Source organism: Fundulus heteroclitus, chromosome 12 (assembly GCF_011125445.2).
Source record: "Fundulus heteroclitus isolate FHET01 chromosome 12, MU-UCD_Fhet_4.1, whole genome shotgun sequence".
NCBI classification, from domain to species: domain Eukaryota; kingdom Metazoa; phylum Chordata; class Actinopteri; order Cyprinodontiformes; family Fundulidae; genus Fundulus; species Fundulus heteroclitus.
Genome location: NC_046372.1, coordinates 5,749,442 through 5,774,711, shown reverse-complemented (window position 1 = coordinate 5,774,711; position 25,270 = coordinate 5,749,442). Strand labels below are relative to the sequence as shown.

The window sequence follows — 25,270 nt, the reverse complement described above, 5'->3', positions numbered from 1 at the left end:
TATTTTTTTATTTGATGACGTTACACGGGTCCTCTGGCTGTGAAAAAAGCTGGCTGAAGCACCAGCCCTCAATAAGCACTGGAGCCTTTGATGGGAAAACCCTTTCTGTTGCCATCATCCTGTCACAGAGACACAACTTTTTCCGATGTTTTTGGTTCAATCTTTGCTAAGTAAAAAGCATAATCCAAACTTTTTCACATCAGTATTTTACCGCCAAAAATATGATTCCAGAAGTAGGAAGTAGATGAACAGTAGATAAGCTACAGGTCAGGGTCTGTGTTCATATTTTCTTAAATATTTACTATTATAAGCATTTTTATGTGCATAGAATCAGTGAACAAATAAGACAAAGTCGAATGAAGGAAATTGAAACGTTGAGAGAAATTATGACTGAGCCTCCTAAGAAGCAAAGTACAAGGTAATTAGGGGAGGTTTAGAACCTTAGTTTAATATCATGCTTGTCATGTTCTACAAATAAGAAATGCTCTTCACTCATGCATCTTTTTACAAATCACCTTTTACTGTTTACATTTTTTTTTTTATTATTCCGCCTTTCATAAACTCAAACACCCTGGCCGACAAGCTGTCTGAGCTCCGGTTTATAAGCTGACAGTCTGCCACAGCCTCGGCATTTAAATATATAATTGCACATAATTATTTTGTCCGTGCGTCGCACTCTGTCATGTGCGCTGCAGTGCAAGAACATGTCCTTGATTGTTTACCGTATTGAAACATGCACTCACTAAGAAAGTTTAATGGTGTCAGTTTGAGAGTCACCTATCAATCATCCAGCCATCCATTACAGGGAAGGTTTTTTTTTTTTTTTGTTTTTTTTTGGCTTTTACTGTATATTAAACATAGAGAAGCCATCAGTCAAAGTCACGCTGCAGTAAGTACCAATGCTCAGTAAAATATGCATACCCACATGAGCGCAGCACACTTCCTTGACTGTATCCCCATCCATCACAAACACCAAACACGTCCAATAATGTTTCCCTCACACATGTAAATGAGTCACCGCATTTGAGAGTTAGAGGTTGTTGATTGCTTTTTTATTCGTCCAAGAACCTGAGTGTGCTCAGACTGGATGACTAACAGCGTAATATTGTGGCTTTTGGCCTGGGAATTAAATCAGCTTTGAGTTCAGTGAGTGAGAGCGTGATAGGCCACTTATAGACGTTTCTGCCTCACAGGGAAGTCTCTGCAGCAGCAAGCGGCCCAGGATCCAGCCTCAATATGTCCAGCTCCGTGCAGTGATTCACGATTAGTTTTGCAGGGCTTATTTGACGCCGCTCAACGATTAAGCTCAGAGAAACCGTAAATAGTATTTATGTAAAACCAAATTTTGTATTTTTTTTTTGTTTGTTTTTTTGCTTCCACTTCCAATTACAGTAATCATTCATGTTAAGATGGATTCAGATTCTCGGTTTATTGTTTATAACTGGATTGTCAGAAAACACAAGGAAACACTAGTAAGGAAATGGTCTTAAAAATTTGGTAACAACCTCTACCACTTTTTGACTATCAGTAAATCAACATACGTTGTGTGTAATCTGGTAAAGCGAATTCAGCAGAAAAATAGTCAGTCCCAGCATGCTTGAGTCAATCAAGAAGCCGACTCACTCTCGCCATATCCAGCGCCTTGCAAAAGTATTCATTCCCCTTGAACTCCAGTGTATTCTACTGAGTTTTTAAATGATGGACCAATGCACTTTAGCACATGATATTTTACATATTTTACCCAAAAATCTGAAGTTTGCCGTGCTTCTATAGTCATCCTCCTTTACTCTGAAACCTCTGATTTAATGGAGTGCAAAAAAAAGCTCTCAGAAGTCGCCTAAATATGAGTCCACAAGTGTGTCAGTGAATCTCAATAGAAATGGAGCTTAAGCAGAAATTCATACTGAAGAAACTCTATTGCCTACCTCCATCCAATCAGAGACTTGTCCGCCTTCATCACAAGCCTATAAGCTTTGAACTGCTCCTCCTCGAAGCCAATCAGCATCCTGGGTTCACCTTAAAAGAACTCCACATCCTCGTCTCGGCCTTCTGCTCAGCGAGCAAGCGGTGGCTGTGCCGTGTCTGGTTTGGACTCTGATGCCTTGTTTGAACCCACCTCCATCCCCTTCTCCACCATCGTAGCAAGCTTCGCCTGGCTTTCCTATGGTCCTCCTTCAACCTCGTCCCCATCAGAGTGTAATTCCTCCTGGACTCTTATGGAATTCCCAGTCACTCCCTAAAACGATCCGCCAGAAGACCGCCATGTTGAGCCTGGTTCTGCCAGAGGTTTCCTCCCAAAGGGGAGTTTTTCCTCTCCACAGTCGCTTCATGCTTGCTCGTCATGGACAGTTCATGTAAACCTGTGTTTATCAAGTTGGACATCTAGCTCAAACAATTCAGCATATGGACTGAACAAACTTTATGTATCTCCACTCCACCACCAGTTTCAGACCTGGGGGGGAACATCCCTATTCTCATACGCCTGCTTATGCATATCGAAGTATAATTCAGCGTGAATTTTTCCTGCCGAGGTCTGAGCGCCAAACTCTTAAAATATTGTATCAATAAAATTCTTCTAATTGCCTTTTCTATCCGTGTGAGTTTTTCAGATTGAAATATTGTATTGCAACAAAATTCTTCTAATTGTCTTTTCTATCCGTGTGAGTTTTTCAGATTGAAATGCCTGTTTTGCGTCCTGTTTCTCAAGGTTTGCTGAGGACACTCGTTACCAAACAGCATCTTTCTTCTTTCCACTTTAGAATTATGCTGAACTTTGTGTTGGTCTGCCACATAAACGCCGAACACAATCCACTCAAGTCTGTGGTTGTTTTGTGTAAGATGCAAAAAAAAAAAAGTGCACGGGGTGTGAATACTTCTCCCAGGCACTGTAGGTTTGATATTAGATTGTAAATGTAGAGCGAAGCACATGACCTCATTCCCTCTCTATCTCTATATAGACCTGCAAATAATCTTCATACTGTAATGTTTAACAAATTGTTTTGTACCAATAAATAAATAAATAAATAGTGACACTTGCTTTGACCCTGGCTGCTGGAAAGATGCACCTGGTCGGGTTTTCTGCCATCTCTTTTTTTCTGGACTAAAGGTCACAGGTCATTTACTTCACGACTTATTGTGCTGGAGTCCTCTGTGTGTGTAACCTGAGCTTTTTTTTTCTGTGTTTTGGTACACAGACAGAGAAGTAAAGATACCGACTGACGTATATCATGTCATAGGATGTAGGACGGCAATCTATTATTCATGTAGGACAAGATAATATTTTTTTCTATATCTTTTTTATTAGATGGGAAACTAATACAGAGACCATATCCCTTTCATTTCCTGCAACTCTTTATGCCCTTTTCACACACTGACATTGTTTCTTTCTCGGTCACAGACGCTTATGTTACTCAACCTCCCTCAAAGATGAGAAAAAAGAGATAAATATTAGTTTAGGATGATATTAGGGGACAACAAGAGTGTGCTTTATAATTACATTAAACAAAAGGCTCTCTTTACCCGCCTGCCTTGGGTCGGTCTATGTAATATAATTTAACTCGGTGTTTTCTGGGCTGCTATAATGTAGTTTGACAGGATAAGACTGTTTCTGTTTCCATGGTGGAGAAGGGGCAAATAAGTTAGAAATCAATTCGGGGCCCATTATAAAAAAAATTACCAATCGACAGTCGTGAAAAATAAAGCATAAAATGCAAATTTTCTTTGATTGTCGCTCTGCTAAAAATGCTAATCATGTGCATTTCTGGGTGTTTGTTTGCAGACACTGAAAGAGGCCAGCGAAAACGCCAGGAAGGACTTCCACCGTGAAGCCGAGCTGCTGACCAACCTGCAGCACGAGCACATCGTCACGTTCTACGGCGTTTGTGTGGAGAGCGACCCTCTCATCATGGTGTTCGAGTACATGAAACACGGAGACCTGAACAAGTTCCTCAGGCATGACGCTTCTCTTAATTGTACTGAATGCTGCCAAAATGGCAACATGAAGACAGATGATTGAACAGAGTGTTGAGCAGCCGTTTGCCGTTCTAAAAATGCACCTCAGGAGAAGCTGAATGGTGTTCTGCCCGTCTGAAAATGTGCCACCTTTTCTCTTCTAGGGCTCATGGACCAGATGCGGTTCTGATGGCAGAAGGCCAGACCACCAGACCCGTGGAGCTGACCCAGTCTCAGATGCTGCATATTGCCCAGCAGATAGCGTCTGGCATGGTCTACCTGGCATCACAGCACTTTGTTCACAGAGACTTGGCCACCAGGTACTACCTCACTTACTACTATTTGCTGAAACAACTTTTTTTTATATTTATTAAGCCACCTGGCAACGTTGCATCATTTTTAATCAAGCCAAATGGAAGTATTAATAAGTGAATGGCTTTCCTTTATTATTATTATTTTTGGAAATCCCTGTATGTGTCTGGAAATCCTTCTTTAGTGCCCGAACAAGAATCCAAACAAGTTTTATCGAAATGGTAAATTTAATGACTGAAACAGTCATCTAAAATGTCATTCCTGAAAAGTGCAGAGAAATTATTGGACACGGTTCAAATGCATAATACAGTAGATCTTCTTCACTGTGCGGTTGTTATCTGATGGATTAATCCATTATTACGCTAGGGAATGACTGAATGAACTCCTTACAGGGCCGTTGAAAGTGTTTTAGATTTAATGTGGGGGGGTTTTCTACACACATTAACTTTTCAAATCATGCCAAACCTTTTTATTATCAGACAGAAATAACCTGAACAAATGCAAAAGGCATTTTTCAAATGATATTGTTGTTTATGAAAAACAAACTTAGCCAAACCAGCCTGTACCTCTTTAAAAAAGGTAATTGGCCCGTTGACTTAATAATTGGTTATGCAACCTTAGGCAGCAACAATTTGCTGTCATGCATTTGTGATAACGTAAATACATTTTTTACATCTCTGTGGAGAAATTTTGATACACTCCTCATTGCAGGAGAGCTTGACTTCAGATGTGACTGCAGACATTGACTTGGCATCTCAAAAAACATTATTTCAAATTTTTTAACCACCTAAGAGGTGCACTTGCCGGTGATCTTTGGATCACCCCCCTGCAGCATAACCCGGGTGAGCTTGAGCTCAAGGTCCCAAACTGATGGTCGGACATTCTTCTTCTAGTTTTTCTAGTGGAGAGAATTCATGGTTCCACATAGTCCCACAATTCATCGAGGTCTAGAAGAAGCAGCCTGAGACAATCGAATCACCACCATTATGTTTGACTGTGGAGGAGAGTTTGTTTTTCTAAAATCCTGTGCTAAATTTATGTCAGCTGTAAAGGTATGTGCACCTTCTCAAAAGCCCCATTTTTTTCTTTTTAGTCCACAAAGGTTTTTCCGCAATGTAGCCAAATGCTAGCCAGGCACTTTGTGTCTGTTTAGGTCAGCAGTGCTGGTGGCTTTTTCTCACTGTTGAGTCCTGAACACTGGCCTTATATGGAGCCGGTGGACCTGCAGTGCTTTGGATGTTGTTCCAGGTTCTTTTGTGAGCTCCTTGACGAGTAGCGGATGAGATCTTACAGTAATGTCGGTCAGCTGGACACTCTTGGGACAGTTCACCACTGTTCAGCTTTCTCTCCATCCATGCATAATGGCTCTGACTAGGTTTTGTTCGCTGGAGTCTTAAAGCCTTTCTCATCTGATGCCTTTCTGTAGGTCTGAGCTTGACGTGTTGCTTTTTGACATGTCCAGACTTGTCCTTTGCAAGTGACTTTTTTGATCCCGTAGTTCAGACAGTAACCAGGCTTTGAGGGAGCTGGAGAAATGGATCCAAACCTGTGGTTGACAAAATTGAATTTGTCAGAATCAGAATCAAGTTTAATCACCAAGTAGGTTTGCACTTACAAGGAATTTGACTTGGTATTGATGGTGCAGACAAAAAAATAAGAATACAGTAAAATAAGAAGCAAAGGATATATACACGGAAACTGTATACACTCAGCAGACTGACTCATGACAGGGAAGGGCAATTATTCAATGTTTTCACATGTAGCCGGGTTGGTGTATACAGCTTTTTTATTTCTTTGTAAATATAATCAACATTTGAAAACTGCTTTTTTATTTGCTCAGATCATCTTAGTCTAAATGTGTTTGATAATAAAAAATAAAAGAACAAAACAAATACTTGTTAATAGAGTAAGTTTCTGTTCACATCCTTCTGCATGTTAACAGTTTAACTCCGTGTGAAATAATATAAGTAAAGTAGAAAAATGTTTCTAAGATGATGACACAGGGTTGGTGTCCTAGATGCTTTTTATGTTTCACTGCTTCGAAACGCTTAGAAAACAAATGAACCAGCTGGCCTCTGTAGAACTGCCAGGTTGGGGAGACAATTTAGCAATTTAATCAGAAACACACAAGACACTGGCCCCTGAGGGCCTTACCACCTCTGTAACTTCTCAGTTTTATTGTTTTGTGTTTAGCTTGTAATTTTATTCCATTCATTTGTTTATTTTTGCAGGAACTGTCTAGGTCGGTGAGAACCTGCTGGTAAAGATTGGAGACTTTGGAATGTCCAGAGACGTCTACAGCACGGACTACTACAGGGTAGGTGTATGTGTCGACATCTTTTTTGGCCCTTTTTTCATCCCACCCCACCCCTATTTATTGCTGCATGGATATTCCTCTGCAACCCCTCCCCCCTCCACTCCAAAAGACTAAAATGTAAATAAATGTGCTTGGCTATACATAAACAAAGCAGTCTTAGTTCACATTTCTCTGCCAATGTCGCTTTATTTGTGTCATTTGCTGCATTTACTTTGAGTGTCAAGATAACCCAGGGGTACATGAGTGAGCCAGGAGTAAATCTGTTTTTTTTTTCCTCCTGCTGTACAGCTATCTGTCACTTTCCCCAAAGGACCAAGGCCTAATAAACTGTATTGACTGATCGATAGTGGCTGTCCATTTTTCCAACCCTCTCCCCCAATCCGCCGTGACACGCTGACATGACTGACAATGACAGATAGCGCTGAGGAGGCGGGCGAGGGAGGAGTAGAGGGCACGGCGCTCATTCAGTGACGAGAAAAAATCTCTGTTTAGAATAAATAATGACATTGACAATGACACTTTGAAAGATAATAATCTATGGGATGTGCAATTGATGTATTTTCTTCTTCCTGTTGAATGGAGTCCAAAAAGAAAAAAAAGGGTGGGGGATGGGGGGGGGGGGGGGGGGTTACTCCAGGTACTTTGAGTTCTAGCGTAATGATGCTGCAGAAATACATACAGGTTATGTTGTCCCGGGAGGTATTTAAGTTAGTTAAATTGTGTTTTGCAACATGTAATTGATTCATGACCACAGAGTACAAATGCAGTGTCAAAAAGGAGACCATTAGTTGAGCATTGTGGCCTAACATTAGAGAATAACTTTAAAAACCTTTCTGCATTTGGAAAATTAAATGTATCAGGGAAAAAAAAAAAAAAAAAAAAAAAAAACCTCTGAGTGGGCTTTTTCACTACGGTCTCCGTGTGACAACACATAACAACCTCCTCCTCCTCCTCCTCCTCCTCCTTCCTTTCACCCCCTCCTCAATAACGCCAAGTGCTGAGGCTGTATCCATGGCAACGGGTAACGGGTGAAGGTAGCGGCGGTGAGCTCCGGAGTTGAATTCATCTTTTCTCAGGAAGAAAAAGTAATCAGAGAACTTCTGCTTAGTATGCCGAGGCCGTAGTAGAGAAAGAGAGAGGGAGAAGGGATAGAGACGGCAGTAAAAAGATGAAAGGAGGAATGAGATGGGACAAAAACAGCAGGGAGGAAAGAAAGTGGGATGCCAGACAGGGGGGGAAAAGAGATTAATAAATACAACAACAACAACAACAAAACGGAGAGAAAATGCACAAGAAGAGCAATAAAGTATTATATGTGGAGGAGGGAGGAGAGGAGAGGAGAGGAGAGGCGTGGAGGCTGGGCAGCCTAGAAAAGACATCATCCCGGAAACAAAACAAAGCAGGAGTTGCAGCAGGGTCTCTATCAGAGACGTAAAGAACGACAAAATGAATACACAGGAGAACAACAGCTACAGGATGGTGGCCGCGTTCCAGCATCTAGGAGAGACGGAGGTGTGTGTTAGTGCTTTCTGTGTGTGGGAAGGTGGCGTGTACGGACCCAGTCATGCTCTTGCGTCAGACAGGAGCAAAGATGAGTCATAGAGGAATCGGAGCTCAGCCCCCCACCACCACCACCACCACCTCTCAATGCGTATGTATGTGAGTAGAAATAGAAGCAGAGGCGATGAAATGAAGGGGCTGCGGTGACGTCACCAAATCCCCCGTTACACAATGAATCTGACGGGTGCTGCACAAGACAGACGGGGTGCCTCTTCTCAAACCTTGAGCAGTATTTCTGGGCACGTGGGTGTTTTGGTGGAGAGCTATATGATGTTGGGGTCCTTGAAGGTGGGAGCACTTCATCTTATAGTTTTAGTTTGCTTCAAAGTTTGACTATAAAATAGATGTAGGGAGATTTCCTTCGTTTTCTCCCTTGTGGCTTGTCCTGGCACTTTTTTTAATGTTTATACTAATAGGGCATGGGGCCTCTACTCTTTTTTGTGATAGCGGACGAATTAGGGTGGAGAAGAATGGATGTGTCTGCAGCACATTTTTCAGGGTCACACCTTGAATAAAGGGAAACAAGCTCTGCTGGCAATTTCATTCTGAAATGTCTTTTTTTTTTTTAAAGCAATACAGATCCTAATTTCCCGAAGCCTGTCCCGTTAGTTTAAAAGGTAAAATATTACCACATTCTAGAGCCAGGAAAATCCTAAAAAATGAAAAGTATAGGGGTTTTTTTTCAGTTTGCTTCATGATAATGAAACAACTGGAATCTTAGATATACAGAATGAAGTATGTTCACTCAGTAAATATGACCAGAAAGAAATAAACAGTCAGAAAAATAGGTTAGATAAGCATACAAGCCATTTCTTTGACTATTATGCTTTCACTTTTTTTGTCTTTGTGAATTTTTATTTTAATATCTCCAATATCAGACAATAACTACATACAGAAGATTGTTATACAAACAAGATGTTTGAACTACTGAAAATCAAATCAATACATTTTATTTTATAATTGTTATACTTTCCAAGTACCCAGAAAGTGTCCTGTCAGCACAAAACAACTGCAGATGTTCTCAGATTGCATTAAATTGATACCTGCTTCCTTCAAAGGTTCTTCCTGCATATTTATTTTCAGTAGTAAGGGGCTGCGGCGATGATTTTTCCTCTCAGTATTGGAGCTGAATGAATGAGAGAACATTTGACTGCAAAATGTTGTCATAACATTTTTTATTATCCTTCCATCCACCACATGTGAGATGTTTTAAGACCCTAAACGATGTTGTAGAGCAACTAGTTTTGGACAGACTGACTGAAATTGACTTTTTAAGCAAAGATGTTTTCAGAATAATGTGTAACTTCTAGCTATATTACTGTTGTGCAGATAAACCCTCTTGAGTTATGCATGGATTGATTACACTGCAAAAACGGATCTAAAAAATAAATTAAATGTTCTTAAAATGTGTGTTTTTGTCGTACATTTGAGCAGGTAAATAATATTATTTTAAGTGCAAAACACTCATCCCATTGGCAGATCATGTTATTTACCTGCTCAAATCAAGGACAGATACACTCATTTTACTTATTTTGTAGTGTTGTTTTTTGCAGTGTATGAGTAGAAAATGAAGACTTGCGCTCACTGCATGGTTCACTAACGGGAAGTGTCCGAGAGCAACAATGCTGGTCAGAACTGGAGCATAAATCACAACATCTAGCTCAGTTTATGTCAAAATGTTTATGCTTTTTCTAATGGCAGTTTTTGTCTTTCCCCATTGTAGTGAATTGTTGGCAGACTGGGGTCGCTAAAGAGACGTTTCCAAACCATCCACAGGATGCTGGTTTAAGTGTCCAAGGCAAACGTCCTTGTCCTTACTGTATTTAAGCTGGGTACTTTCTGTCATGACGAACCCGAATACACACACACACACACACACACCTCACACAGAGCTTTGCTAAGAGAGTTTATTGAAGGTTTTGTTTTAGTGGAGGAAGAGAACCAGAGTCAATACCGGGATGGAGCTGGTGAGTGGAGAGTGCAGGAGCAGGAGGACTGGAGAGAGCTGGAGAGCTGCGGGTGCTGCACTGAGACCCAACAGCACAGCAGAGAGGTGACTTAGTGAAGGAGAACCAGCAGCACAGTAGAGAGAGTTCTTGGAGGTGCAGGGGGCTGCTGTTGAACCAGAGGTGCAGCAGAGAAGGTTCTTTGGATGTGGGGCTGCAGAACGACCAGGAGAGCAGTGGAGAGAGAGTCCTTGAACACAAGGGCTGCAGATGGACTAGGAGCACAGCTGAGAGAACACCTGGAGCACAGGAACGCTGGAGCAGCAGGAGGATCAGCAGCAGTGCAGGGAGAACCCATGGAGGTGCAGACAGGAGCGGGAAACTCTGGCAACCAGACGTGGGAAATCTCTGGCTTGTCAGACTGGGGAGAGTTGACGCTCAGCCAAACGTGGGAAAATCTCTGACTGAGGTGCAACAGAAGATTCAACACGGACCGGCGGAGAAGAGCTGACTGAGGAGGGTTTGAGTAGTGAGGCTTGCAGGTGAAGACAAATCCAGGATGATTAATGGCTGAACAGGTGCAGATGATTAGTGGCTGAACAGGTGCAGATGATTAGTGGAATGGAGACAGAGCTAGGCGGGAGAAGGAAGGTGCTGGAAAGGCTCAGGGTGCAGTAGGCAGAATTGCACCCTGACACTTTCTATCACCACTTTTGTCTTGGGCAGATTTTGGGTTTTGCATTGATGGCCCTGTTTGGTGTACCATACATCAACTTTCAACTACATTCTTGTCAGGCTTGTCATTACATTTTTCTTTCACAATATTTTTGTACATTTCAGACATGACAATAACGAATAATTAATTCAAATTTATCCAAAGAGATGCTCATGAAATAAAGGATTGTAGTGGTTCATTTATATTGCAATGGAAGATTCGATTGAGAATTTCTCTCCTGTTTTGCCGCTTTAAAGGTATAGTGGCCGATGTTCTTTCGGATTCGAGTTCCGGGGGGCTCACTTTATCTATTGGTGGTCCCACAAGTGACTCATGTAACACCAATGTGCACGCACGCTCCTTGCTTGTTTCCTCTTGCTCAGGTTTCAACTTTCAAAAACTTACAACACAGTGATAGGTTTGATTCCTGCCAAGTTTCACCCCAATTCACACCTCCACACATGTGACCACAACATCCCTCCTGTGAGCCAAGCAAACGATGAGCCTAACAACTCCTTTGTTGGGGTGACTAGTTCCAGGTGAATTTGCGTGTGAATCCAGACATTTTAATTGAAAAAGGTTCCTGGATGGGAATGGAAAGGTCTTCAACTTCAGAATTGAAGTCCAGTTGTTTTATTTTTTAACCTTTTTTTGGATTGATTATGACCTGGATGACTGAGAATCTTTGTTAACATATCGACTTTTTCCTAAATGCAAGAGTATAACTGTGATAAAAGGCTGTCTATGTCTAAGGTTAGCTCATGCCTGCTTAGTGACTTTGCTTTTCATTCGTAGTGATCCCTGACTTAACAGTAACAGTCAGGGATCAGTAAAAGTAGAAGTCTTAAAATAAAAATAAATAGCTAAATTTAGGAATGAGTCTGGAATCGTTCCTCCAGTCCTGCAGATACCATCGTTGATGGTATTACTTTTTCCATGGCAGCACAGAAGCTGATTAGGATGCAATTTTCTGTGTAATAAAGAGTGGGTGGGGTCAGTTACAAAGGTCCCTCTGACAGGACATCCCATAATGCTTTACCCAGTGTAGTTACCATGAATACCATAGCCATCGCAAAGTGGCCGTCGAAAGCTCACATCCTTGGTTTTTTTTTCTTCACCTTTTTGGGTTTTTTTTTTCAGGAACTCTAGCCAGAGGTCTGGCTGATCCTCTGAATATTTATGAGACAGTGTGGTGGAGGGAATGGCTGGTGGGCTGAGAGATGCTGAAGGAAGGTGAGGGCGAGTGAGAGAAAATGATAAGAGAGCAGGAGAGGAGGCAAAGATCAACAACAATGCAGCTCACATGCAGGGAGATGAGATGTCCTTGCAAATGTTTGGTATCGAGACTTACTAAATATTTGATGTCGTCCACTCCCAAAGGGCTTACAAAATAAATCTATTTCTTTTTTATGGCTCCTCTATATTATTTTCCTTTTAATTCTGTTTAATTCAACCCCTTTAGAGCTTTTTAGAGTAGAAGGCCCTACACTTCTCTCTTCATTGCCTATGCATAGAATATGCTAAGACAGACACACATTGTAACAGCCTAAAGAGGTGGTAACTGAATGTTGTTTTTTGTTGGGTAGATTGTTTCCCTTTCAAAGGCAAAGCTTCTTTATTCTGATCATTGGTTGAAAGTCGTAGCCTCATAAGCATGCACATAGTTAATAAGCATAAAAAGCTGCAGCTCAGCAGTTCAATACCCCGATATAAATATTTTAAATATTATCAGCCATGATAAATAAAACAAAAACGCTAATGGATGTGGGCAAGTTCAGATGCATCCATGAGCTGTCAGAAATCTATCAATAGAGGCAAAGAGAATATTTTATCCATCAAGAAGCAACTAGCAGCCATTATTGACACAGCTTTACTTAACTGCTAATCTGTTAATGATGTGTGAATGAATGTTGGTTAAGTCAAAGTGTGTCTCAATATTTTTGCTGTTAAAAGACTTCCAGTTCAAATCAGTATATATAATTAGTACTGGTCGGACGTTAACATGCACAGATCAATCTGAGTCTTTTAGTGATTGATTGTGCTGCAATAATTCTGGCAGGACGTTGTCTATTTTTAATCTAAAAAGAGAGATTGGTTTGCTGTCATTGCATTGGGTTGAGATTTGGGTTCATTCCAGCAGCTTAAAGTTAGCTTTCTTTATTGGTTTGATGATTTGATTTTTGTCCTCTTATTCAACCTGTGAAGTTGAATTTGGAGCTAGATATTCCAGTCTTTTCCCTCTGGGAACCATATTTTTTTGCCATTTTTTCCCCACTGGATATTGGACCATTCTTCATTGTTTCGCTGGGAGATGCTGATAGCCGTTAGCCGTTAGCCGCTAGCCGCTTCCTTTTGTTAACCGCTGCTGCACATGCGCAGTACGTATTTCCGTTCAAATCGTAAATAAACAGGAAAGGCTTTATTTCCTAACAAACTGAGCAAAGACAGAGCATAACACACCAAAAATAACAACTAATACACCAGCAGGACGTGATAAACCTTCATAAAACTTTTTTATGCAACCAGAATGAGCTAGTGACGTAAAATAAAATAAAAAGAGTCAAATAACATGGCTATGCACCTTTAAGTCCAACAAACGTCTTTCTTATCACAGTGGTCTAATTATATTTGTCACATCTTTCTTTAACATGTTTCTCCAGAAGACATTTGGCTTTTCATTGTGCATAGCTCTAAATTTAAATCACTTTTAAAACAGGGGCTTCTTTCTTTTCTGCCCGTCTTCTTTCATGTTGACAGTGTTGTTCCAGCATCTTTTAATTTGTGATAGGCTTGAACCTTGTTAGTTCCTCTATTCTATTCTATTCTATTCTATTCTATTCTATTGTTTTCTTTTCTTAGGTGTTTCCCAAACACACTAAACAAGCTCTTTTCGTCTGATTGTGACAACTTGAAGGTTGAAACATTTGGTCTTTCAAACAACACCCCCAAACAGACTTTAAAACTTGTTTTTGAATGGAAAAGCAGGCTAATATTAAACTCTGAAATGGGTCCAGATCAATGTAATCCAAACCTTCTTCTGTACCTCGAGCAGAGTAAGGCACAGTCTCACCATGCCGGTGAGTTCATGACTTGGACCAAAACCTAATTGATGTAGTTTTGTTTTGATGTTGCAAAATGTTAATGCGAACTGACAAAAAGGGTACAAATGTACTTCCTTCTCATCATAAAGTGATTCATTGGAAAATGTGTGGGGAAGAGCATCTCAGTCACAGAAATTCTAGGTCAGTTTACATTTAATAAAAAGAGGTTTAAAATAAACTATCTGAATATAATACGTTATATGCAGGATTCACATAATTGTAGCTGTTTATTCAAATATTCTATTGTGTTTCGTCATATTGTTTTGTGTGCCGACACAGCGATATATATGCAAATGGTGAAGAGAGAAGTAAGGAGGAAAACATAAAGCATCCCAGGCAGAGAGATCTCGGGCCTGGTTATGAAGAGTAAAAACTGCCGAGGTGGAGGCAGATATGTTTCCTCTCACGTAAAACGGAGCCTGATGGCTATCTGTGTGACCGCGCACATTTTATGACTGCATTAAATAACCCACTCACTAAAACAGAAGGAGTGCCAGACCATTAATAACAGGCATAAACTTCAGAAAATGTATTGCGCTATCTGTGCAGTGCAATGAAGCGCAGGTCTGTTGTTAGATTCATGTTTGGAGGAAAGGGTGAAAGAAGAGGAGAGCTTCAGTGTTGGAGAACATCAGCTTAAAGCACTGAGAGAGGGGGGGGGGAGCTTAACTTTCATGCAAAATAGTTTTAAGAATATCTGTTGTGAGTCCTTTTAGCCCCTTTATGTTTATTGACCACCGGGTATATGAGCCATTATAGTTGAAGTATTGTCCTTTTAAAACTGCCTGAAATTGCCTGTACCTACATAAACCTGTTGTATACTTGGTTCCAGTGGTGTAAAACATTACGCCATAGAAAAATAATGCTCTGGCGTCTCCTTACTAGGCATTTGATGCTGCATCCTGTACAGTTTGGCCACCATATTTTTTCTTTACTTGTTAAAAAAATTCCACTTTAGTCATACACCGTGGATATATTACTTCCAGACAGTTATTTGATCCTGGAATACTGAAAACAATAAATAGACTAAACTGCAATGCGATGTCACTGTAAACATAACAAACACTGAACTCCAGAAATTTTGATCCCAATAGACATGGACTATTCAAAACAGGAGGAAAACAAAACTCGAGGACTCGACAGAACTTTTTTTTTTCATGTGTCCTGTCTGGCAGTGTAGCATTTAGAATTGTTGTCTTAATGCCAGAGAGTGTCCAACAGATTTACTTTCCCAAGTGAAGCATTATTGCTTTCGCCATAGGGCTCCACTTGGTATCTATGCAAAAAACGTTATTAGATATTATTTTGGGATTATTTCAACTTGAATGGACACAAAAACGGAAAGGTAAAAGAGAACGAAAGGAAGAGAAAAAGATGAGATAAAATGCTAAAGGGGAGAAAAGGTGACAAAAATAGAGTAGAGGAAAAAGAGAATACAAGATATCCTTGGAGTCTGCTTCTACAACTGCAGAAAGTGTAACAGCAGCTTCAGAAATGAGCTTCTCACCATCTTTTTACCTTTGATTGCCGGTGATACCTTTTATATATTAGGACATAATACTTGCTTTTAATAAAATAAATGTTGATACGGTCTCATAAAAGGAAAATACAAGATTTGTTAAGTATCCATTTTAATTTGTGGGTGATATCTGATATAAATGAATCTTGTTCTTTCATAAAAAGAACAGGATAAAAAGAACAAGACAAGTTCTTCTTTAAGATCATTTTACTGAACTGATGAAAATACTGAACTAAATATCCTGCATAAACTTTTGTTTGATCATGCTAAAAATTTTGACTGCGTACGTTCTGTTTTTCACAAACAGAACATTTTGAATAGTTAACACTGAAACCAACCCCAAGGCACCTTTAGTAACAACATTTTGAAGATTGCTGTGTTCTAGTTCCTCGGTTTCGTGTAAATATTTAGTCGAACTACTAAACTTTTTGTAAATGTGAAACAGCTTTTTATTTAGTTATTTTCCCCTGTCTGTATCTTTCACTATTCTCGCCCTTTTCCTCCAAAGCATGTTGAACAAGCAGACGTGAATGTACCAGTGTGATTCAGCCCCCGTTTGAATTTGCTGAAACTCAGGGCAGATTAACTCTCAGCCATGCAGATCGCAATCACCAGAGCGATTAATGTGTTTGTGTCGCTGGATTGCTTGTTGCGCTTTGGGGTATCTTTGTCAAACATCAGGTGTTGCGACGTGTTTGACTTCTTTCTGATCACACGCCTTCTCTGCTCCCCGTTTGCGCTTGATTCTGCCAGATGAACGGGATCGGCCTATCTGGAGGCAGGAAGGTGTTTTAATGTTCTTTTCTTGCATCATACAGCAACACAGAAAGTGCCGCTTCTTATCTGTACATGGTTATCAAGACTGTATTCCAGCCTGAAAAGGAGGAAACAGACCAGCTGATTGTTTCTTTGGGGATGAATGACACTGATAAATAGAAACATGTCACTTTGCCTGTATAATTTAGGCACTGACATACCTTTTATCTTTAGTTGAGCATTAAGATAAAACTATCTGCAGCCGGACCCATCCAATCCAAGCCTTTGAGGATCGTGTATAAAGTCCGTGTTGAAATGAACTGTCAGTCTTTATGAACAATAAAAACAGCTAATGAATTTGACAATGTTGCAGACTCGACTGGCTGAGTCCAGATTAGAGCATAATGAAATGGACCGGTTGTCTCACAGAGACAGTTCCTGCTGGACATCAATTCTGCTCTGTACCGACCGCCGTATCTTCCTGTTTCATACTGCAACTTAACGTCTCTCATTAAATAATTATGAATAAATCCGCTGAAACAACTTACAGTACATTACAAGCATCTAACTGCTGCCGTCTGCCATGTACTGGTTTGCACATTTTATCACTGACAGTTAACGTTTCACATTTATCCACTAATTACGATTATTGGTAAAATGCCTGTGCCCTCCTGGGGAGATTACCAGCGAATACACTAAAGCGTGAATGCTCTCTTTGTTTGGCAAAACACCCTTCTCAACAGCACACTCCTCAGCTAAACAGATTTATCAGGGCGAGGCTTGCTACAGTCACAGGAGTGATGCAATCTGTTTCACCAAGCCATCAAATGTGATTCACTGAAATACCTCAGGCAGCAGTGAAACGACTGTGACGCTACTTTGAAAATGTGCTGAATTTGAGAGTACACTCGGAGTGTGAGACAAGTGAAAAGCTTTGGCATGAAAACAATGAAATCCAAGATGATGGAATACAATAGAATACAATAGAATAGATAAAAGTCAAAAGTGAAGGTTTGTCAATAAAGATTCATTACACAAGATAACTACATTGATGACATAAGTTAGCTACAAAATGCACTACATTTAAAAAAAAAAAAAAAAAAATATATATATATATATATATATATATATATATATATATATATATATATATAGGCTGTATATATATAATATACAAACAGTCCAGGGTGTACCCCACCTCTCACCCATTGAATGCTGGATATAGGCACCAGCACCTCTCGTAACCCCAACAGGGACAAGCGTGATGGAAAATGGATGGATTTATATAAATACACACACATATATATATATATATATATATATATATATATATATATATACATAAAATGTTGATATAAAACAAACACGTAAAGGCATTTGGCAAGTTTGGCCTGTTTGTAATTTGTTGAATAAGTATTTATGAAAGTAAATAATATTTTAAAAAAGTTCTCACAACATTCAAAAACAATAATTTCTGCTCCAGTCCTGAATAGCATAACTATTTAGCACATGGGTACTACCACTCCAATATTAGCAAGCTTGCAGCCCTTTCAACAGAGCTGTCTAAAGAGAATAGGTCCCACACTGAGACCTGTGGTCTTTTTCTGTCCCCATATTATCTGTGTGTGTTTTTACAGGGTTAAATGTGCTACAGCAATGTAGCACTCCATTACTAGCATTACAATCTGTCATTCATTTAGCTCAGATACTTAAACAAAACCTAGTTGCTCTGCTAATTAAGAAGGACTGCTTGGACACTGGCTGCTGATTTAATTAGTAAACACAATCTTCGGTCATCAAGATGCATTGTGAACTGACAGAGGATACATAAAAATTAAAAACCATAATAAAACAAGATATTTTCTTAACTGAGAAACACAACATTGCTGCTAAGCAGTTTTGTGTCCCTGTCCATCAGCTTTGGTTTCTTCCTTTCCTTGAAGTCAGGTTTCCAATTCTTTTTTTTTTTTTTCATTATCCTGAGGTAATATGTATTTCTAACAGAGAATAAAATCCACTCTCTTCACCAATTTACTTTCATGAGATGTACTCTCATCTGGTTTACGGAATTTCGAATAACGTTATATGTTTTTGCTTCCAAAGGTCGGAGGTCACACCATGCTGCCAATCCGTTGGATGCCCCCTGAAAGCATCATGTACAGGAAGTTCACCACAGAAAGTGATGTCTGGAGTCTAGGAGTCGTTCTTTGGGAGATCTTCACCTACGGGAAACAGCCGTGGTACCAGCTCTCCAATAACGAGGTTTGGAAAAGACATTTATTCTACAGTCTAGTTCACGACTTCACATCAAGCACTAAACACATTTTTAAACACCGAACTAAACAGAAAATACAATGTTCTCTGACAAGAACCCTTTAAAGATATCAAAAATAGTTTACACAGTGCAGGTATAGATGATTCGGAGGCTTTGTCATCTTAATGAGTGATGACAAACAAGATGTTGTAGCCACAAGGTGTGATGTAACAGCCCCTCTGTAGACGTACATCTAAATATTTAATTTGTTCTGTGGAGAAGTGTCTCATAGGTATGATTTAATGAATATGTGAGCTAGTGTCATCCTTTCACCTTCTACAAATCTAAGCCACATCAGTCTGAAGTGTTGTAAATTGTCACTATGAAATACTGTATGACACCTGAAGAATAGCCCAATTTAACACAATGATCTTTCTTTGCTGCTTTATTATTTCTGCTCTGCTGACAATGCATACTCTAACACAACAGTCAATTCAATTTAGAATCAGAATATTTTATTTGTTATTGCGTGTTACCGCGCCAAAATTTCTCTTTGGCTACTCCGGTTCACATTACTCATAATGAAGGCAAAAAACACTGACAAACAAACAAGCAAAACTGACAAACACCTAAGCCTTTAGTTCATCTATATAGATAATTCACAACAAATATGTCCTTAAGGCTTTAAAAAAAAGTCAACCTAGTCATACAGAAAAATTTATTAAAGTTGTTGAACTATGCAGTCCAGCTCAGATTATTATTTAAATTGGTTGAGAAATTTTCCAAGGAAACCCAGCCGATTGCTTCGAGTTATTGACTTGCAGCACTGAATCCTCCTGGACAAGCAGAAAAGAAGAGGCTCTTACAGATCACTACTGAATTAATGCTTCATTAATGCTACATTTTCAAGTATAATATAACAAATGGGTAACCAAAACCTCTTGTCAAATGTCTATAACTTATTTTGTAAGTTTCTTTCATTTTGTACTGGCTCCATGCCAAAGAAATAAACTAATCTAATAGTATAATGGATAGTTAGTAGTCTTTCTGGTTTATTTTTCCAGTTCAGTTCAATTTGTTCATATAAACACAGATTCTTAGCTATTCACAATACTTCACAAAAAAAGTAAATTAATTTCATTCATACAGACTGGTACCAAGTAAAACACATACAATTCAATTGATCCTGGTTATCAAACAATGTGGTTAAGTTCAGTTTATTATTAAAATTATGTAAAGCTTTTATGTCTAAAGAAATGTAGCAGATTGTATTGAGTCATGCTTTCTCCATTGGGTATGTATATTGTTAAATAATAATAATAATAATAATAATAATAATAATAATAATAATAATAATAATAATAATAATAATAATAATAATAATAATAATAAATAAAATCATGCAAATTTTATGGCCCTAATTTAGCTCCATACATGGAAAGAACTCTCTTGCAGGACATCTGCATTGACATATCACCCATTCCCTCCATAAACGAGTAATAAAAAGTTTGTGCTTGAAATTCAGTTTGTTAGACTTATTATTTATTTGATTAAAAAAAGCTAACTTGTTAAAATTTGAGCAAAATAAAAACAATACACAATAAAAACATGTCTTTACCTAAATTGTAACCTATCTAACCTGAAGATAATGATGCTCTCAACCCTGGTCACATCCAAGAAGGAACTAGTACTCTAAACTGCAGACTTGTTTTACAGTGATGAACCAGGAATGTTCTGCAGTTTTTTACAGATCGCACACCTCTGACCTCACTCCGACAGTCAGAAATCTTTTACACACTGGATAGAGTTCTGTTCCCCAATTAGATATCAAATACTTATCCACTCATCCAGTCTGATAGCGATCACAGAACGGGGGAGGACTCGGTGGCTGATTGCCCGCCAAAATGATAACTTTAAAACAGATTAGATCTTTGATATCTAGCAATTTGCAAGACACAGCTGGCTCTGGGGGTCTAATGAAAGCCATTAAGTGGTATTCATTGCATGAAAAGAACAGAGGGTACTTAATGTTTGAAGAAATAATAACAAGCTTGGTTATTTCAAAGGCTAACAATAATGTAGATCACTTATAAATGGCTGTAAAAAAAAAAAAAAAGCAGTTTTGCTTCCTGTGCTGAGGAGAACTTTACTCTGCTATTGGCTGCAGATATACATTCCTATATTATGATGATACATTTCAGTAATTATTTGCTGTAAATTAGGTGTCCATGAAAATAATGTAAATGTATAGCTGAGACTCACATATTGCTGTGGTGAAATAGCATCAGATTTTCATGGATGTGACGTTGATATTATATCAAAAGTTTAATAATTTATGTATTCAGTGTAACATTTCTATGTTATACCGCTGTAGCGAGGTGACACAGAGTGGATACTTATGTTTAGCGGACTTTGCACACATGGATAAAGTGGTAAAGCCCGCTATAAGATGTATAAAACATTTTTCCCATTGGGTCTGGAAAAGTCCAGAGCGTGGAACCTTTAATTTAGGTATTTCTGGATAGGTTTGGAAAAAACAAATATTTAGAGGTTTGCAGATTCTTTTGTATTTAGGTATTAAAACTTGACTTGAAGGTAACGAGAACTGAAAGATATGGGATTTTAAAGATGTAAAATGAATCAGCCAACATCACATTGTATGTTGAAGGTGACGCCTCCGTTTCTGAATCTTCCTTTGTTTTCTCCTCCGTAGGTGATAGAGTGTATAACTCAAGGTCGCGTGTTGCAGCGTCCCAGGACCTGCCCCAAAGAAGTCTACGACCTGATGCTGGGCTGCTGGCAAAGGGAGCCACACATGAGACTCAACATTAAAGAAATCCACAGTCTGCTCCTCAACCTGGCCAAGGCCTCACCGGTTTACCTGGATATACTGGGCTGAACCAGAGAAGGATGGAACACAGTTTGGGATGTGTGCGTGAAAAAGTTGTGCGTGGGGACAGAGTTAAATGTATATGTGCATTTGAATTTTGCATGCATGCGTATGTGAGCCAAGGTGGGCATCGCGACACCTCTGACGGAAGTGTTTGATGCCTGTGCAGGTGTGTGTGTTTGTGCGTATGTGTGTGTGTGTGTGTGGGAGGTGTAACTGTACAGGATGTGAAGCTCACTTTAAGGCAATCAAAAATATTCCTTCAACTCCTCCCCAATCACCTCGTTCCTGCCGGCCAATTTCCTCACTTTTGTGCAATCCAACTCGTCCCCGCCTCATCACAGAGGAGACTTTTATGAGGTGTGATTGAACTTTAAAGCTTCTCACTTCTTTTCAGATGCTTTAAACTCACTGGGGCTTAACTGGTTTAAACAAAAACAAACAAAAAAAAAACTGATGAATGAGACTTTCAATTAATGGACTTATCCCTTTGCTGCCTGTCAGACAACAGGACATGTCTGAACATCTGGGGAGCTCGAGAGAAGGAGGATGAATTTCTGGAAGCTCCGGGCCATTTTGCTTGTAAATATGAGACTGATGGGACACTTCCGGAGAAACGGCTCTGGGAGATGCCGAGCCGTAAAGACACTGTGTTATCCTCTTTCACCCCTGCGTGTCTTTTTTTTTTTTTTTCCGCCCCTCGCCTCCCTTTCTAACACGAGGATTACCGTCAAATTCATCCAGCAGGACGTGTGCGCGCACTGATCGAGACATCTGTATGCATGCGGGGAATTCAGCGTGACACAACGGCGGCCAGAACGGCAAGGCAAAAGTAAACACAATCTGCTTCCCTGCCTGTCAGACGAAATTAGGAGGTGTGTTAAGGAAATCGTTTCCGGTTGGCTGCTTTCACCGATGCACAGAAACAGTCGGTGACAACACAGCTGCAACCGACTGCTGCGCTGACAAAAGATTTTCAGACATTATGCCGAGGTACTCACTGACATGGGTTCGCTTTTTTTTTTTTTTTTTACAGCTGTTATCTGTTGCATTTTACTTTTCCTCAGGCCTGAGATGCAATGTCATACAAAGCAGGGTAATATGATGACTACTCCGCCCCCAAAAACCTCCTAAGCGACAGATGCTCCACTTGTGATGTCAAGCGCTTGTGTCGGAGGTCAATTGATTCATTTGTCCGCAGCTGTCCGACAATCACAAAATCCGCGGCGTTGGGGGAAGCCGGGGGGGTTGGCGGGTGGTGGGTTGGGGAGCGTAAAAGGCTGCTGAGGGAGTTTGGGTTCTGAGTGGTCAGACCATGGTCAAATGTGTGGGTGGCTGACTGGAGAAGGTGTGGTTCATCTGGTCAACCCCTATTAAATCTTCAAAGCTCTCAGCACTCAGACATTCTTGAAAACCATCGCTGCGTAAGAGGGGATGCGCACGAGAACGCGCCCGCACACATCCACCGTGTACCTCATCCCGTCATTCCCTCCGTCCCTACACACCCACTCCCACTCACTGGAAGACACTCAAAACGGACCCGGGAAGGAAATTGAATTGTACATGTTTTATTATTAGAGCGGTGCAGTGCTTTAGCAGAGCCCCGTCCCCTGTAATGGTGTAATGTATATTTCATTACAGCTAATGGGCTCCATTAGCACAGTCTCCTCACAGACATTCAAGACTTATTGTTTTATGGCCCGAGAAGAAGGGATGGAGGGATGGAAAGGTGAAGGAGAAGAAAACAGTTAGGCTCGCCGGATTTAGGAGCGGCGACAAGGAGGGATATGTGCAGATGTATTAACGCGTACTGGAAAGCAGTTGAGAGGAGTGCAGAGGGGAAGCAAGGACGTAAAAAAAGGGATGGGACTGGAAACAGAAAAGGCCAAATGAAGGAGGGAAAGAGGTGAGAGTATCCTCTGGGAGAAAAGAAGTGTGAACATTCATCATGACTTTGGAGCAGCAGATGTTCTGTAAGCCTCAACTTCAGCTTTACGCTCCCTTCACATCCCTACAGCACCCTTCCACCACAGACAGTACACACAACACTGTGCAGACCAGGGTTTCTGCAGGGTCTTAAAATAATTTATAAAAAAAAATGTATTAATCTTGTTTTAGGCTCTAAAACGTCTAAAATGTGGCCAGATTTTCCACAGTAGGTCTTAAATTACATTTAGTTTCGCCTCAAACGTGAACCTTCAGTCTTCAGCTTTCATCAACTTTTTTTTTTTCTCCTAAGGAATTGGCCATTTTTTGTGCTCCGTTATTTGTAGTGCTGGCTGTTGGATTAAGGTGTTATGGTGCTATAATAAAACTTCAAACCCTATAATGCAGGCAAACAATAAGCACTGGTGGAAGGAACTTGTCCACAGATATTCAGCCTTCCTCAGAAACCTGCAAAAGTATGCTGTTTGTAAAGTTTTCCTACATGCTTAAAATCTCATAAGTACGTCATTAAAGCAACACAGTTTTTATTGTTATTTCTTTGCATAGCACCATTTAAACACAAGGTAATTCCGAGTGTTTTAATGCAAAATAAAGGAACACAGTAAAGAAACTTCCATTAAAAACAAGACATACACACCAAATTATAAGCATTGCATAAAAAGGTCCAAGATCCAGAGAAGAAAAAGGAAAAATATGATTCCAAGAAGGAAAGAACTGGAATGTCACTAGGAATACAGTATGAGCGTTGGTGTTCACTGAAGTGGACACTAAACCTGCCGATTGCTCAGATGTGACTGCAGAGTTGACTGAAGTGAGTAAATGTTCTGATATGAGGCTCTTAAAGTTTTTGTAGATTGGTGTATTTAATTAATAACAGTTGGTCTTCGATCACGGCGAGGCATTGCAGAGGGCCCGGCACTATTTACATTTGATTTATAAATTAAGCAAACCGGCACTATTATAGTTCTGCGATGCTGTCGCTAGATGTCGCCTCGTATGTTTGTATATGTTAATCGTGCCCGAATGCCAATTATTTTTCGGCTCAAAAAGGACTGTCAAGATGGAGGCTCGGTGTATTTAACATTATTTTATCATGATCAAACGGTTTTTGGTGATATTATGTGTCTATATACCTTAAAGTCGAGATCCCTTGAAGAGCAGTAGAGCATGGTAAGAGTTGTGCATGCGTTATTCAAAAAGGGACTTGGAGAAACTTCCGGAAAAATCGCCAACCCTAACTTTAATGACACATAGGTTTTTTGGATGCTCTTTGTTCTTTAGGCGACAGTCCAGTATAATGATGATATCTATCATTTTATTTTCTGGACTTCAAAACAACTTTGTTCCTTTTTGTATTGATTTAGATGAAATTCTGACCAATCTGTTCACTTGTGCCTATAATGAACTGTGGTCATATTGTTAGAAAGGCATATAAAGCCATAAGTCATCAGCATACATGCGTTAAAATATGTTGTAGTACTCAATAACCTGAGCCTTAAAGAGCATGTAGATGTTGAATTAAAGTAGCTACATGGGATTTTTGTTGGCTATGATTTATAATTACAAAATGACACAAAGTGGTTCTAGTGTGGTGAATAAAATCTGAACCAATCTAGGAAAATAATGGTAAAGATGTTTTTTGTTTTACCGATGAGGGATAAAATTGTTGAAGTTTGCCAAAAATGTTGTGCTAGAAATAGGACAGTAATTACTTTTTCTATTGGGCATCCAGGCTAGGCTCTTTGGTTCGATTTCTCCAGTTTTAAAATAGCAGTTATTAAAGTCAAAATATACTGGAGGAATGTATTCAGGTTTTGTAGCAATTTCAAAGGTACCAAAGTCACATTGTAGAATTGTAAAATTGAAATCGACAAAGTTAGATTTAACTTGCTTATACGCTAAGAAATGTTAAATATATAAGGGAAGCCATTTTTCATCTTGTGTGTACATCTTAATTTAAAACCATAATTGATTGGATAAAATACTTAAGATAAGATACTTG

At 39.7% G+C, this 25,270-nt stretch overlaps 1 protein-coding gene across 1 annotated transcript in view; it reads left to right on the top strand.

Annotated features, from left to right (window-relative positions):
• The window catches only part of ntrk2a (neurotrophic tyrosine kinase, receptor, type 2a), a 121,594-nt gene extending 98,115 nt beyond the window's left edge, over positions 1 to 23,479 (top strand). The window contains 6 exon segments of the mRNA XM_036143809.1: positions 3,779 to 3,951; positions 4,116 to 4,271; positions 6,495 to 6,504; positions 6,506 to 6,580; positions 18,281 to 18,439; positions 21,145 to 23,479. Coding sequence (XP_035999702.1) covers positions 3,779 to 3,951; positions 4,116 to 4,271; positions 6,495 to 6,504; positions 6,506 to 6,580; positions 18,281 to 18,439; positions 21,145 to 21,330 — 759 coding nt within the window. The 3' untranslated portion in view covers positions 21,331 to 23,479.
• Positions 23,480 to 25,270: the final 1,791 nt, after the last annotated feature.